Source organism: Desmodus rotundus, chromosome 12, assembly GCF_022682495.2.
Source record: "Desmodus rotundus isolate HL8 chromosome 12, HLdesRot8A.1, whole genome shotgun sequence".
Classification (NCBI taxonomy): domain Eukaryota; kingdom Metazoa; phylum Chordata; class Mammalia; order Chiroptera; family Phyllostomidae; genus Desmodus; species Desmodus rotundus.
The window spans coordinates 56,569,767-56,584,616 of NC_071398.1; the positions used below are offsets into that span (position 1 = coordinate 56,569,767).

General features: G+C 50.6%; 1 protein-coding gene across 2 annotated transcripts in view; it reads right to left on the bottom strand.

Moving 5' to 3' along the window:
• The window catches only part of EXTL2 (exostosin like glycosyltransferase 2), a 60,789-nt gene that overhangs the window by 17,835 nt on the left and 28,104 nt on the right, over positions 1-14,850 (bottom strand). Inside the window, exon 5 of one of the 2 annotated variants that reach the window (XM_045203811.2) lies at positions 3,966-4,361. The exons of the other annotated variant lie outside the window; for it this stretch is intronic. Coding sequence (XP_045059746.2) covers positions 4,281-4,361 — 81 coding nt within the window. The 3' untranslated portion in view covers positions 3,966-4,280. Of the gene's footprint in view, positions 1-3,965; positions 4,362-14,850 lie in introns of those variants that run through there. 2 annotated transcript variants of the gene reach the window in all.

Consider the following 14,850-nt stretch of genomic DNA (forward strand, 5'->3'; position numbering starts at 1 on the left):
TAGCTAATATTTCTTCGTGCTTTGCCTGCCCCATACCCTCTCTTCAGTCCTCCTGAATCTCCCATTACACGTATTTTATTACTTGTTTCTTCCGACAAGTCACTTAGGGCCTGTGTTCTCTTCATTTCCGTTTTGTCTTCTCTGTGAGCTCCAGCTTACCTGGCTGCTATAGTCCTGTCTTCTGTTGTATTCAGTCAACTGTTAATACCGTCCAAAGTGTCTCATTTTACATGTTGTACTACTCACTTCCAGGATTTCCACGGTCCTCTTTTATGGGGTTTCTGAATCTCTCCTGAAATTACCCACTTTTCTACCGACTCTAAACATATTTATTACAGATATTTTAAACAGCTTGTCTACTAATTCCAACATCTGACTCATTTCCGCTGGTTGAGTTTTCTCTTTCTTGATGTTTCGGCGCATCTACTAGTTTTGCTTGACTAGTGGGCGCTGTGGACAGTACAATGTAAAGATCCTGGGCTCTGCTCTCTTCCTCTAAAGAACGTTTCGGTTTTCCTACCAGGTGGTTCCTCCATGGCCGCTTGAAGTCATGGAGGACTGACTGTTTATCCCTCTGCGGGGAGACTGTTCCCTTGCTGCCCACAGTCTCAGAGTGAACCCCTTCATCCTGAAACGCAGTCTTCTTCTGAAGGCGTGGGCCCTCTGAGCTTTCCATGGACAATCAAGGTGGTTACCAGTGTCTTTTAAACGAGTGGGACTTGGCCTCCAAACGCTCTTTAGAAGAGCAACAGCAAAAATCTCTCTTCAGCTCTCTCAGCCTTCTTGCTGTTATTGGAGTATTGCCTATGTATTTGCGGTCAGCATTTAGCCAATGTTCTGAGTTATTATAAGTGGGTTTGGGGGCTCCCCGCTTGTGCCACCTTGGTTTCTGGCATTTCCCCTCAATTATCTTCTTTCTCTTTTTTCAGTGTTATTGTGGTATGATCGACAAAAAATTGTAGATATTTAAAGCGCGCCACATGATGTACATGTACACTGTGGATGGATCACCGCAATCGAGCTAACCGAGGCGTGCATCTCCTCCCACAGTTACCTCTCCCGCGTGGGTGTGGAGACGGCAGGAAAGGTCCACTCTCTCAGCCAACGTCAGCTATGCAGACACTTTACATTCCGAACTGCTAACCAGCATTGGGAAACATCTTGGAGAACCAACCCATTTAGCCTAAGAAACAACTAGAACAAAATTGAAGTAGAACTTCCCTGAACTTCCTATTTGGCTCTTTGCCCTTTAAATGGAAGGACATAGGGATGTTTTTGCTTCCTCAGTTCATACTGAACTTCTTGTTTTCAGAAACGCTGAACGCATCCTGAAGTCTGCCCACTGAGCATTCCTAGATTAACTGCCTAACCAGGGGATTTATTGCAAGACTGGTAGGTTTCGTCAAATGGGGCTTATCCCTCCGTGTGAAAGCTTCCCGTGGGAATCAATTTACCTAAATCCGAATCACTGTACAGCCCTGTCTTAAGGGATATGTTTTACTTTTTTACACAGTTTTGAATTTAATTTATAATTTTAAAACTTCCTCAGGGCGTGAATTACTTTTTAGCTACATACTTCTTAATATATCCATCAGTGTTCACTGACATTACATAGGTAAGCACCAGATTTTTTTATAGTAGGGTGATATTTTTCTAAATGCAGGTGCCTAATTCACTATAACTTTGGGGGTAGTAATATTGTCTTATAAGTAAACTTTAAGATGGATGGATATTCTTTTTTCCACGGGGGTACTTGGACTCACAGGCCGTCACCCCGGGTTTTTCAGAAGGCCTGCAGGTTTGGGTGGTGTGGTACAGTCTAAGGCCGCTAAGGGTTCAGACCGCAAGCCTGTGTGTTGAGAACCTGGCCGGGCAGTCAGGAGGCCTGGGGGTCAGACTCCGCTTCCCTCCTTCTCCCTGTGCCGTTGGTATTTTGTCTAGGCCGAGCCTGTCAACTCTGTTCGTGGTTTTTAAATACAAAGGATTTTATTCCTGATAAGAGGGATGCATACCATTGTGGGAAATTTTGGAAAAAATAACAATGGATGAAAAACAAACGAACGAACAATGGATGGAGAATCGATTAAATCGTCAACCCCCAGATAGCTAGAATTAGCCACTGTTTACTTAATTACCAATCAATACACCTTTATGTTGATGTTCAGATGATATTTTATCTGGAATGCTCGCTAAGCATATCACATGGCTTTTCTGTGTTAGGAAAAAGGGGCTCCGTACACATTTTTAAGGCTTACATGGTGTCCCTGGCACACAGATCCTGTGATACATCTGCATCGTCCCCAGTGTTTGACACTTAGATTGTTTCTAAATTTAGACATTCTCATTGATATTGAAATAAATATTTTGTGCACAAGTTATTTGGCAATGGCTATTGTTATTTATTTAGAGGAGATGAATAAACTAGAAGTACTAGGAGACGGTGTCTGGATACATATTGCCAATTGTTTTTCCGATCAGCTCTGCTAACCTGTAATTCTATGAAGGCTGGAGGAGAGGGCCCCTCGCACCAGCCACACGGTCACGGGAACTAGCATGGGATGCTTTTCTGGTGGACGTTATGGACAACAACGTCTCGCTGCTACTTTATTTCGATTTATGTATTTACAGAGTTAAACGTTTTTATTTTACTATTTGTTTTCCTTTGTAAATGGTATTGGTCTTTTGCCCATTTAGCTGTGACAAATGTTTTTATTATGCATTTTCTAAGAGCTCTTTTTATCAAGGATATTAACCCTTTCACATTTTTTCTGCAAATATATTTCCTGACAGGTTTTAGAATGTGTACACTATTACTCCCGTTAGTAAAACAGAACACCATGTGCCAGCGGGTGTAACGTTACTGGAAGAACAACATTGGTTTTCACTACTGTCAAATGGAAAATTCTTTTCCATTAACTGTGTTATATAAGCCAGAATAATTTTAAATTGGTGAGCTAGAGCTATAGCCATCCCTTTCTTTTCCCACATAGGTCTGAGGAGCCCAGTCTGAGAGAGTTTGAGAATGAAAGGACACAACTAACTCTGTTATGCAAAATAATGTGAAATACTAATTCCAAAGTGAAATGTACGCCACACACATTTTGAGGCCGGACTACAACCCTACAGTCTTAAACTCCCGAGTGGTTCCTGCAATACGGCCTCTGAGAACTAGTGATTGACTTTGAATCTGCGTGAGCCTGTGTGTGTGCGTGTTGGCCTGAATGCATAGCGTACGTCCATGACAGGAACAGGTGGCTGGGCCACACTGCTGGGGAGGCCTGGAGGGGCTCAGTTTGGAGGGCTCCCCTCCCCTCCCTGCACCGGGCCTGCCGCCCGGCACGTTGTGGGCGCACAGCTGTCGCTCACTGCCCTGCTGGGGCCTCCTGGGAATAACTCAGTTATAAGACGATCTTTATGATGACAGTTTGTGTTTTCCTTTAAAAAAAAAAAAAAAGCCATGGTGGCAGTTAGAAGAAGGTGTTTTCAGGAGAGCTAAACTGGGAAGCTGGGGGTCCAAATCTTGCCCATGGCCGGAGTTCCGACTCCTTGGCGCTCGTTCTCCCTGAGCCGCGTGGAAGGCCATAGTCTGTGCACAGTGTTCTGTCTTCCCGTGAAAGTCGCCGCCTGACTGAAGCCTGCAGCAGTACTGTGGGGGCCATGGCCACGGGGCGTGGAGAGAGCGCAGGTGGTAGCCCGCTAGGCCTTTCGTGGCTCCTGTGGGCAGAGCAAACAGCATCCTGTTGTTGCGGGTTACCTAAGGGCTTTGAGGGGCCTCAGTGGCCACGTGAACGTGGTCCAAGGAGGAACAGAGACGTGAAGATACTCTGCTGACCGTGTATTTCTCTAGAAAAACCTTCATTAAGGAAAATCTCTTCCCCTCCACAGGCTGATGAGAGGTCACCCTGACAGATGGGAGGGGAGAGAGGGGCTGGAGGAGATGCTCGGGGTACACATGTTTACACGGGCATAGACGGAGCCTTTTCCGTGCGCAGAACAGAGCTGCTAACAGAGGCGGGAGTAGGTCGTGGTGGGGAGGGGAAGTCACGGTCACTTTTCCGTAGATATCCTCCAGATCGCTGGTATTTTTTTTTTTTACAAAGAGCATTTATTACTTTGGCAATTCAGAAGTCCACAATAAATTGAAAAACATATTTTCCCCAGCTAGTTGTTGTCGTCTTTTTAAACTTGCTTTTTATTTACACGAGTCTTTTATGTGGCGTCTTCAGTTTCCCCTGTGATTTCTGGCACTGTGTCTGAACCTCCTCTGACCGGTGGTGGGATTACCGGTGTGTGCTGAAATCGGAGCGGCTGTCGCCCTGCCCTGGGGAGGTTGAAGATTGCAGTGAGATGCCATCTGGGGCCTGTCAAACGAGGCATTGAAAAGTCCTATTAGGAGGGCAGGCTCCAAGGAGAAAGATGCTAATAATGGGCCTTTCTGATTGAATTCGATGACCTTGGGCTGTGCTCCAGGGACTGTGGGGCGCAGAGCCCGGTGAGGAGCCAGGGCTCCCCGGCGGGAGGCACAGTTTCCAGGGCAGTGTGACAAAATCCCCTGCCACTCAAGCTGGGACCCTCCTCGGGAGAAGTCCTGCTGTGTGCCTGAGCTGCATCTGGAACACGGGAACTCAGGGCACCCAACTCAAACCACTTGTCATCCAGAGCTGAACCAAAGTAAGGGAGGCAGCCTCCCTCCGAGTCAGCACCAGGACCTGCGAAAAGTCTGTTGCCACGACAGGCTCTGCTGTGACCTCCTGTGTCCCCAGCCACACGCGTCACGGCAAGATTTCTCTGACACTCCGGATTGGGGGCCAGATGCTTTCCTGCCACCGTGATAACCCTCCTGTCCTGCTTCTCTGGCCCTTTATCTTCCTTTCCCATGGTTCCCTTTCTACCTCCGTTTTTTAATTTGGGATTCTCTCTCCCTCTCCCCTCCAAACCTCCACCACCGAGTCATTCTCCTCTTTCTCATTTTCTCCCCTTGCCCTATTTTTATTCTGGTCCCTACCCACAGAGTCCCCATCCCTGTCACCCTCACCCTTTTTATATAAATCCCCTCCTCCCATATCCACATTTTATTGCCAGTGCTCATATTGCTGAGTTATCACTAGAATCAAATGTCCTTGGACACTGTTGGGCTGTGGGTCTGCTGTCAGACACGATTCACCCCCAAAGACGAGCCCGCTGGCCCCCTGTCGGCCAGAGAGCAACCCCAGGGCCCGTGCCCACGAGCAGCACGGATTCACTCCACTCATCAGCGGAGAGCTCTGAGCTCTTTCCAGATTTACGGAAACTCCTGGTCCTGAGAAGTAAGCCTGATCATCCTACGCGGCCTGACAGCCCCAGCAGGCGGTGGGTTTTGTCCTGCCTGGTAATATGCAGAGCAGAGTCACGTTCGGTACTCACCGAATAGATCCAGGTCGGCCTACACGTACAGATCAAGGCTTCACTGATGAATCAAAACGGTCGTTGGAAAACATCTGACTTTATCCCTGAAACCCAAATAAAACTCTGCCTTCTTACCCCTCCCTTTAATTTCACGTGGCCCCAAGGGGCTGGAGCAGGGTGGACACTGCTGCCTCACGTGGGTCTCACGCTGACCAGTAACCCCGAGTCCCCACCGCGAGCCTTTCTGTGACCGGAACACCTCCCTCACCGATGTCGCTTGCCCTGCTCCTGTTGCCCTTGTCTGACCCCTATTTTAACCCCATTAAGGAGACACTTCAGTGCCCGTGAGAAAGATGCCCTAAGAAAAGATCACTTATGTTCACAGGTGGAGACCATTACAAAGAAACATCCCATATTCAACACATATTCACCATGTAAGCACCTACTACGTGCCAGTTAGTACTAGGCGCTGGAGATTAAACACAACGCAGAGGTGGTCCCTCTGCCATTCTAGTAGAAGGCGGCCATGGACAAGCAAACACATTAAGAGGATAATTTCCAGTGGCGGCCAGGATGTGAAATGTAGCTTACACGTCATAACTTCATGTAGTGACATGTCTAGGAAAGAAGCAAAATCACAGCGATGGGAGAGAGTGCGGTGGTGGGCGACAGGGGTTCGGGGGAGGGTGGGCTGGGTGCTGAAGACCAGAGATAAGGCCTGAGGCGCCGGGAGACAACGACCTGGGAGCCAGTAGGACATGGGAGGGAGCGCCAGCTCTGCGAGGAGGAGCTCAGAGAGCCACGTTCTGAGCAGAGGAAACAGCAAGTACAAACCTTCCTGAGGTGGGCGTGAGTTTGACAAAGTCGAGGAATTTAAGGTGAGTGTGGGTGGGGCTAGAGAGCAGGGTATGATGAGTGGGAGAAGCTGGCAAGGCGCGGGGACGCCAGAGCTTGTAAATCCCGGGGGTCTCAGTGAGGACTTGGAGCTGGTTCTGACTGCTTGGGAGAGCACCGCAGTCTCTGGAAGATGCTGCTGCTGGATGTGAGTAGCATAATCTGTGTTTCTTTTAAGGAACAATCTCCTATACTCTGTGGTGGTTATTGATTTTTTTAACTTTTTTCAATTGTGAATTATAACACCCATAGGAAAAACTACATAAAACACTATTGAATTTTTAACCTTTTTTCAATTGTGAATTATAACGCACGTAGGAAAAGATACATAAGACGCATAAAAGGTTTTGGTAAACAATTACAAAGCACACCCACCCACCACCCAGTGAAGAGCTGGGGCCTGGCCGGTCGCCAGCACCACCAGCACCACCAGCACCGCCAGCACGTGGGCCTTCCAGGGCTCAGGAGGGACCACTGCCCTGACGCCCAGAGGAGTCACTTCCCTGGTCCTCTGCACAGTGAGAACTCTTAGCAATTCAGCCCCATATGGTGTGGCTTAATGTTGCCTGTAATTAAATTTTATATAAATATCATTTGACTTCTGCGTTAAATGGTTGATACAAACTTCCTCGCAGAAGTTCTCTCTCCCAATAAATACACAATGAGAAAAACAGTTTTAAAAATAGCCAGTTTTTCCACCCACAGCAATCAAATGAGGGCATAGCCTAAGGTGACGCATTTCAGCAGATGACAACCAGGGGACAGAAAGACGAGATTCTTGAGCAAAATACAAAAGCAGGGCACGTCCCTGCGCCTCACCTCCCTGCCTCCCCCAGAAGCCTGTCAGGGGGCAGAAAAACTTCTCAGAATGCTTCCGAACGCCTCCGAAAGCATGGAGGGAGGAACAGAGTTGCATACCCTTCCCTTTTTCCTCTTTTAATTAAGAAGCAGTAGAAGGTGAAATGGGAGGACGAATGTCAGGCAGCTAGGCGCTGCCAGGCTCAGCCCAGCCCCGAGGACGCAGGTAGGCTGATGGGCGACAGCTCCTTTCACCCCCTTGCCAGTGGTTTGCTTAAGCGTGGGCACCTGGTGTGGGCCTGACCGATGAGGGTCTAGGGCAAACATTTCCAGAGGAAGTATCTGCCTACATGATGGAAGAGCCACGGAGCCACAGAGGAAGGTGAGAGCTCCCAGAGGTCATTGCCAGCAGGAAGCATCATGGCCCCCATGCCAGGCAGGGAGGGAGGGAGAGATGCCGCCAGCGCTTTCGAGGCTCGCTCACAGGAGGGAAGCTTCTCCCTCTCCTGCCCTCCAATCCGCTGCCAGGGCCTCTGCGGCCAAGGCCGATGTCCCTCTGTCGTGCCAAGCAAAGCAGGGCCCGGTGAGGCTGGATTGGGCGTGAGCAGGTGAGGCGCTGGCAGAGGAGGAGGAGGAAGAGAGGAGAAGCGAGGGTGCCCTCCACGCCTCTGACCGTGAGGAAGCGCCACTTTCTGAGAGGGGCACCGCGGAGGAAGCGGCCGTTTGATGTGTCCGTGTGCAGTCTGACAGGCCTGCTGCACGTCTGCGTGAAGCCGTCGGCGGGCTCTCCCCTATCCAGTCCCACCAGCAGACCCCCCTGGACTGGGGAGAAAGGGAGGAGAAGGGGGTAAGAGAAGAGGAAGAGCGGGAAGCTGGAGAAAGAGCTGGAGAGATCGGGAGCGATCTGGAGAGACCGCACTGGGAAGGATGGTGACTTTGCAGCAGTCACTTGAGTGGACGAATGACCAGACACCAATTAAGCTTGCCTCCGAACACAGTAGCACTCCACAGGTCTGACAGTTTGGGGTTTGGGAGGAAGGGACACAGAAAGAACGGATGTCACCTGTCACCCAGACTGCATGGGGGTGCAGAGATGGGAATTAAGCGCACCCGAATTCCTCTCCTTCCCCCACGAGACAACATGTGGGATATAAAATCTCCCACAATGCAATTTCCAACGATGGGTTTATTCAGATTAACCCAGGGGTGGGGCTTTGGCAAGATGGTCCCCCAGGGTGGGATCCAGGACAGGAAAAGCTGAACTGGGCCCCCAGGCTGAGCCAAGGAATTGAGCACACAGGTGAGCAAAAATGCCTCGCAAAGACACACTGGTCCTCGGGAACAGGGCAACCTAGTTCCACGGATTAAAGGTGACAGGGTTTCTCCAAGCGACTGAATCTGCGCAGACCTCTGCTGTCAAGGGGACAGCCCCCAGACAGTGGCCCGCTGCTGTCACTTTGTTCAGCCTCTGGCTTCCCGGCTGGGCCCAGGGTGACTGGAAAGGCAGAGAGTGCCCATTTCGAGCCCCTCTGCCTGTCAGATGCCCGGCAGGAACTGCGAGGTGACCAGTTCCCACCACTTCAGCCAACACAGCCTTTCTGGGGGGGCACAGTCCCATCTGTGCACTGACGGGAGAGGACAGGCTTTTAGGAGCTCCGGGCATGCGGCAGCCCTGCGTTAAGTCGGGAGGAATTCCGTCCTTCCAGTCACACGTGGACGCTATGGTTTTAGGAGCTCTCCGGGCTTTGAGGGCAAAATGAAGGAAAAGGAGGAAGAGAAGATGAAGGGGGGCGGGGGGGGCAGGGAGGAAAAGTTAGACACCATTTTGGGTTCAGTCCCTCAGACTAAAGCTATGAAAATGGAAATTTGGAAAATTAGAGTCCAAATTCTCACAGTCTAGTCTCTTTGGACCTGTAATAGAGGCCTGCTGATTCCCCATCGGCTACTATTTTCCTCTTGACAAAAATTGTCTCGGCAGTGATGGGTTTGATAATCCAAACTCAGTAGCAGGACCTGATATGAATTTTTTATTAGACAGCAAAAGACACTCACCATGCCTTTCATCCTTTTTTACTATATATAAAAAAACTTCAAAGTGCCAAGTCTCATCTTGTCCTGATTTTGCTTAGTAAGGAGCTCGAGCTGCGATTCCATGCGAATATGTTTCGCAACGTGAAAATGCTGATGAGTTGGCACAGCTTGGGGGAACATTTTATAAGCTGAACCGATTGAATGACCTCCAAATCACGCCCGCCATCTGAAGCTGCGAGTGTGGGAACGAAGAGCCGTAAACACAGAATAAACCACGTAGCTGTTGCCACTGCAGTAAAAGACCCTCTCCCCGAGCCCCCTGGCCACGTGAGCGGGAAGCAGGACCCGCTATCTACCGTGAGGGCTTAATTAGCTGAGTTAAGGCAGACTGTGGACTGCGAGCTGCTACAGCAGGAGGAGGCAGCCCATATGTTCTCTGCCGCCGGCATACGAGTGCACGTATAAACAGACTTGTCTGCAAGGGGAAGGCTCACAGATGACTGATAAATGAGTCTTGGCAGTGATGTGTTATCGGAATTGGCAATCACTGGGGGAAATATTGATAATCGTAGGTTCTGGAAAGAGCAGCTTGGAGTTTATCTCATACCACCACTGTGGCTGAGCAGTGGGGGAGCTTCCTGTGTGGGGTGGGGGTTTAATTGGGTCTTTATGGATGGGAAAAGGGCAATAAATGGGAGAAGAATTTTCTAGGAACACGTCCAGAGTAAACTACTAGAGATGTGTGTGTCTCCCATTCCTGCTGTCCGTTTCTCCCTCTGAGCAGAGGACGTGCTGATGTAAACGAATGTTCGTGCTCCGTGGGCAAAGGGTTCTGTTAACCTAGAGCTATGCAGCCTAGCCGTCCAAATCCCACAGGAGGATGGTGCGGCCTGTCTCGATTTGCTCAGAATCGGGACACTTCACACAGTGTGGAGGGCCTGGGCCCGGGGCTGCGGTGACGGGAAGACAAAGGGCAGCAGCGGCAGCTCACGGAGCTCGAATTCCTCAGTCATCAGAGGGGCCACAGAGCACCTTCCACAGTTGCTCTGGGGCCAAGTGGGAGATGACAGATGCCTGAAATAGCACGCTGCTTCCCTCGGTGTTTGTGTCAAAAATCCGCTGTTGTTTCCGTGGGTCACTTCTAAAATTCAGCTCCCAGAGGCACAAGTTCCTGTGATGGGACCACCAAGTCTGTCTCTTAGGACTGAAATCTCAATTTGGACCGGTAATCTCTATTTTGAGGGGGGGGAAAAACCCTCTCCTTTTATTCAGCGAACATTTTTGAGCACTTCCTATACACCAGTCACAGGAAATACAGGATGCATGAGCTGTAGTAGGCCCCGCTCCCAATTTAGTAGAAAAGAGAGACCTATGAATAGATAAGCTTTATACAATGACATTTGTGCTATCAATGGGAATGAGGTTCTTTGAGGTCCCCTATGGAAACTGATGACCTTTGCTGGGGGCAGCTAGGAAAGGCCGCACCAGAGAGCTGACACTTGAGCTGGTTTTGAAAAATAATTACGAGTTTGCTAGAGGGAAAAGTCACAGGGTCGGCGTCCCAGCCGGGTTCTGAATCACAGACCTGGAGAGCCATGAGATACCCTCGTGTCCTGTGATGAAGCTGCCAGGAGGCCGCTGAGATGGGAACGGGGGCTGGATGGGGACTTGGGGTGGAGTGTCAGGAGCTAAGAAGAAAGTGAAGACCTGATTTCAGTGTGGTAGGCTACAAAGCTTGATCATTTCCCCCCGGGGGGAGCAGGAAGCCAGCAAATATTTTGAAGGGTGAAAGAAACATGATTCGAATTATACTGCAGGCTTATCATGGAGAAGACGAATTGCAGGGATACCGATGGCGTGGAGACTGTGAGGCTGAGACTCAGCCGATGGTGGCGAGAATGGAGAGAAGGCAGAGCCCCTGAGGTGCTGGTGGAGGGCGGGGCAGAATGATGCATTTACCGGAGGAGAGGTACTTGGGAAACTCACTCCTGGAAACCCAGCTGGAGGTACTACTGAGCGCAAACAAAAGAAAAAAGTTGTGCCCGTGTCGGGATACACTCTTCTGTCTTCAGACCCCGCATCTCTAGTGTCTATATTCCAGATACAGTTTCATGGTGTCTGAGCTTCTCCCGTTGCTTGGGGACGTTTCACTGGCCCAGTTACGTTAGGAGGAATAATCACCTGCAGGAAACAATGAAGTGATGCCGTCCTACTACCAAAAAAATGCCCTCCTAGGTCCGCATTCCCAGGCTCAGGGGTGAGCCGAGTCAAGGGAGGGAGACGTGGAAAGATGCTGAATTCAGAGAGGCTCATGAGTGGGTGCAAGTGCCCAGGAGTGGGGCTGAAGGCACGGGTCCTTCCACATGTCACAGCTGCTCACTGCGTGAGGTCGATGAGACCCCAACCCCTGCTGGGACGCTAGGCCTGGAACAGATGGACAACGGCGAGCATCTCGGAGCGACAGTTATTTATAAAAGGAGCTTACTGGCTATGTTTACTTAGCTCTGCCAGAGGTTTTCTCGGCTTCATATCAGGAAATGTCTGCTAGTCATCTTCCCAACAGATGCTAAATTCCTAGTGAGCTTAACCCCTGCAAAGCGCCCACCACACTGCTGAGCGAGTCCAGATTTGAAAGCAGACCTCAGTAGGGGCCCCGTCTCTGTCACTTACTAGTGTGCATCTTCGAACACGTTCTGGCACTCTGAGCCTCAGCTCCCTCTTCCTGGGCTTGCTGTGGTACATGAGTAAGTTGGGGCATGTAGAGCACCTTCCGCAATGCTTAGCACATAAACACACGTCGTCACCATTGCCTGTGGGTGGAGATGGTGATGCCTGGCCTGTGAGGTTTAGGGGTTCACTGGGAAAATGTATTTAGGTCCATCGCACAATATACTCGGAAAGAGAAGTGGATTTTCTCCACCCACAAGCCTGACTGTTTGAGTACAAAGCTGCATCTTGCATGATGCTTGTCTCCACCACAGTGCTGAGTGTGACGAGTGGAACTAAATTTAGAAATTGCAGGGACCTATTTTAACCACATTGCTGGGAGGCCTTTCCAGGTTATCGTGGGCTCGGCATACCAGGAAGCTATCTGAGCGGCATGTCGTTGAGGGCACTCTTAGTGCCGACACAGGCCCTCGTCAAAGGAATCCGGCTGCGAGGCTGAGCCCAGCCAAGATTGTGAAACTGCAGGCGACGTCCAGCAATGGCGTGGCCACACACGCCCTGCCCCCAGGGCATTTTCCTCCTTCTGTTGCATCCAACTGGCAACTTACAGCTCTGCTCCCTGGTGAGGGTAGGCAGCAGAGAAGGAAGCCAGAACGACCTGGAGGAACAATCAACCCCAACAGCTCAGGGGCTTAACAACAACTCGTATTTATTCCTTGAATGTAGCAGGATCAGGGTGGGGGACTCAGTTTACCCCAGCTGCTCAGATGAAACAGCTATTACTACCTTTCTCTTGGTATCGTTGGGAAAGAGAAAGCCTGCAGGGTCTCACCGTGAACATGAAATGCTCTATCCCGGAAGGGACACGTATCATTTCACTCATAACTCACGGGTCGAAACGGTTCCCTTCCTCGCAATGAACGAGCTGGACTGTGGGAGCCTCCCATGAGTCCAGACGGGGTGGAAACAGGAATACTTGGCAAAGAGCCTCGACGACTCCCACTGCTGTGAAGCCTGACATAGGATTGATTGCCTTGGGATAAAGAAGTAAGTTTGGCCACTTAGGAGACTCTGCTCCTTAAACTAGTTTGCAGGCTCCTTTTTTACATACAGACCTTTGAAGGACTTTAGGTACAAGGTGAGTAGAAAGGAGACCCGCCCGGGACGACAGACCAGGAATTATTCAGCTGCGTTCTCCCAGCGCTCCATGAATGGTGACACGGAGCAGAACACTGACGGCGTCTCCCCGAGGGGCAATTCTGCAGGCAACAAGCCTGAAAACAAAAACACTGTCTGCTGTGCAGTCACCGAAAACGATGCATAAAGAAAAACCTCTCTCATTCTCCATAGTTCCCACGGCTTTTCCTAGTCCTAAATATTAACCCTGTGACTACCAGGAGGCCTCCAAGTAGAGCTTCCTAGAACTACCGAGCAGCCACAGTGAGAGAGAGAACACGTGCTGGACCCAGAAATGAAGGCGCGAGCAGAACCAGGGGGGCCTGGCATTTCACGAGGAAGAGGAAGGCTCCTTCTCAACGGTCACTGGAAAACAGGGACAAGCAGATGAGGCTTTGGTATTCGCAGCTCAGTTATGGAAGGACAGCTAAGCTCAGCACTGGCTCGTGTGGCTCAGTGGGTGGGCGTCGTTCCCGGTTCGATTCCCAGTCAGGGCACATGCCTGGGTTGCACGTTTGGTCCCTGGTCAGGGGTGCGTGCGAGAGGAAACTGATTGATATCTTTCTCCTTCTCTTTTTCCCTCTCTCTAAAATCAACAAGCAGGTCTTCGGGTGAGGATAAAGAAAGAAAAAGTAATTCAACCAACTGTACCACACTGACTGAGGGTTAGAATGACAGGCAGCAGACGGAAGGCCTGCAGCCCTCTGACACACAGATACTCAAAAATAAAATACGCCTTCTTAAAAAGAAATTTTTAAAAAGGTCAATGACTTCAACTTTGCTCTCATTAAAACTTAGATCTAATCAGAATGAGTTGGTCACGCTGAGGACGGATTGGTGACTGATTTCAACTTGGAAGAGTTTCCATTTTAGTGAGCAAGACTCAGCCACAGTTTAGTGGGTAGAGAGTATCAGGCTAAAAATTAATTTTTCATCAGGAAGATTAAAATAAACGTCTCTAACGTCTGACTATCAAATGGAAAGCGAGCCACACGCAAACCCAGCCTGAGCGCTGGGCCCCGTGGCGGGTTCTGAAGGAGACTCGGCGACCTTCCAGTGCGTGTTGTTGCTTCCAAGTGGCTTGTTGGTCTCCTCGGGGCAGGAGGCTGCGTCTGGGGCGGGGCTGCTGGCAGGCAGGACGGTTGACAGCAGCCATGGCCGGGTCAGCTGTGGGGGACGGAGCCCACGCACGCCCTGCCCCGAAGCCTTCACCCCTGTCCACGGGCCCGGTCCACTGTGCCCGCCCAGGGGCGGCTGATGGCAGAGGCTGCGTGATGTCCACTGGCTGGGCTGCTCTGTCTCTCGGTTGCTCAGTGTCTCTGCCATGCGACGTGGTCTGTCTTGGGTGCTGAGATGAGACACGAAGATCTTCATGTTTCACACCCACTCCCTTCAGTCACCCACGTGCCTCTTCTCCAGACCTTCCTATCTGTGACCAAGTGCTTCTTCCGCTAGGCCCTTAAATATGGAGCCGAGCTACTTGCCATGACCTTGGGTCTGTATATGTTCTTATCTGGGGCCACTTCTTCTCCACAAATGCCCTCCGCAAAGCTCTGCAGGTTGTGAGAATCCTCCCTCACCGCTGAACCGTAGGGCTACCCCTCAACAGGATGGGGCAGCAGTGGCCTTTTCTCGTGCACCCCCACATTGAGCCCACCCACCCATACGCCAGATGAGATCTTTCTTCTTCTCCACCAGCTCATTATAAAGAACATCGCTCACCCCACTCCAGCTCAGCCCCATGGCCTTAGGTGTGAGGTAGCGATGCGGCTCCATGCCACGGAGTTTGGTGACATGTGGACACTTCCTCATGGAGCTCACTGTGTCCTGTCCTGCGCTGCCGTGGCCTTGGCTACATTCCCTTCTGTGTCACAGTGAATTGTGGCTGGGCCCACTCGA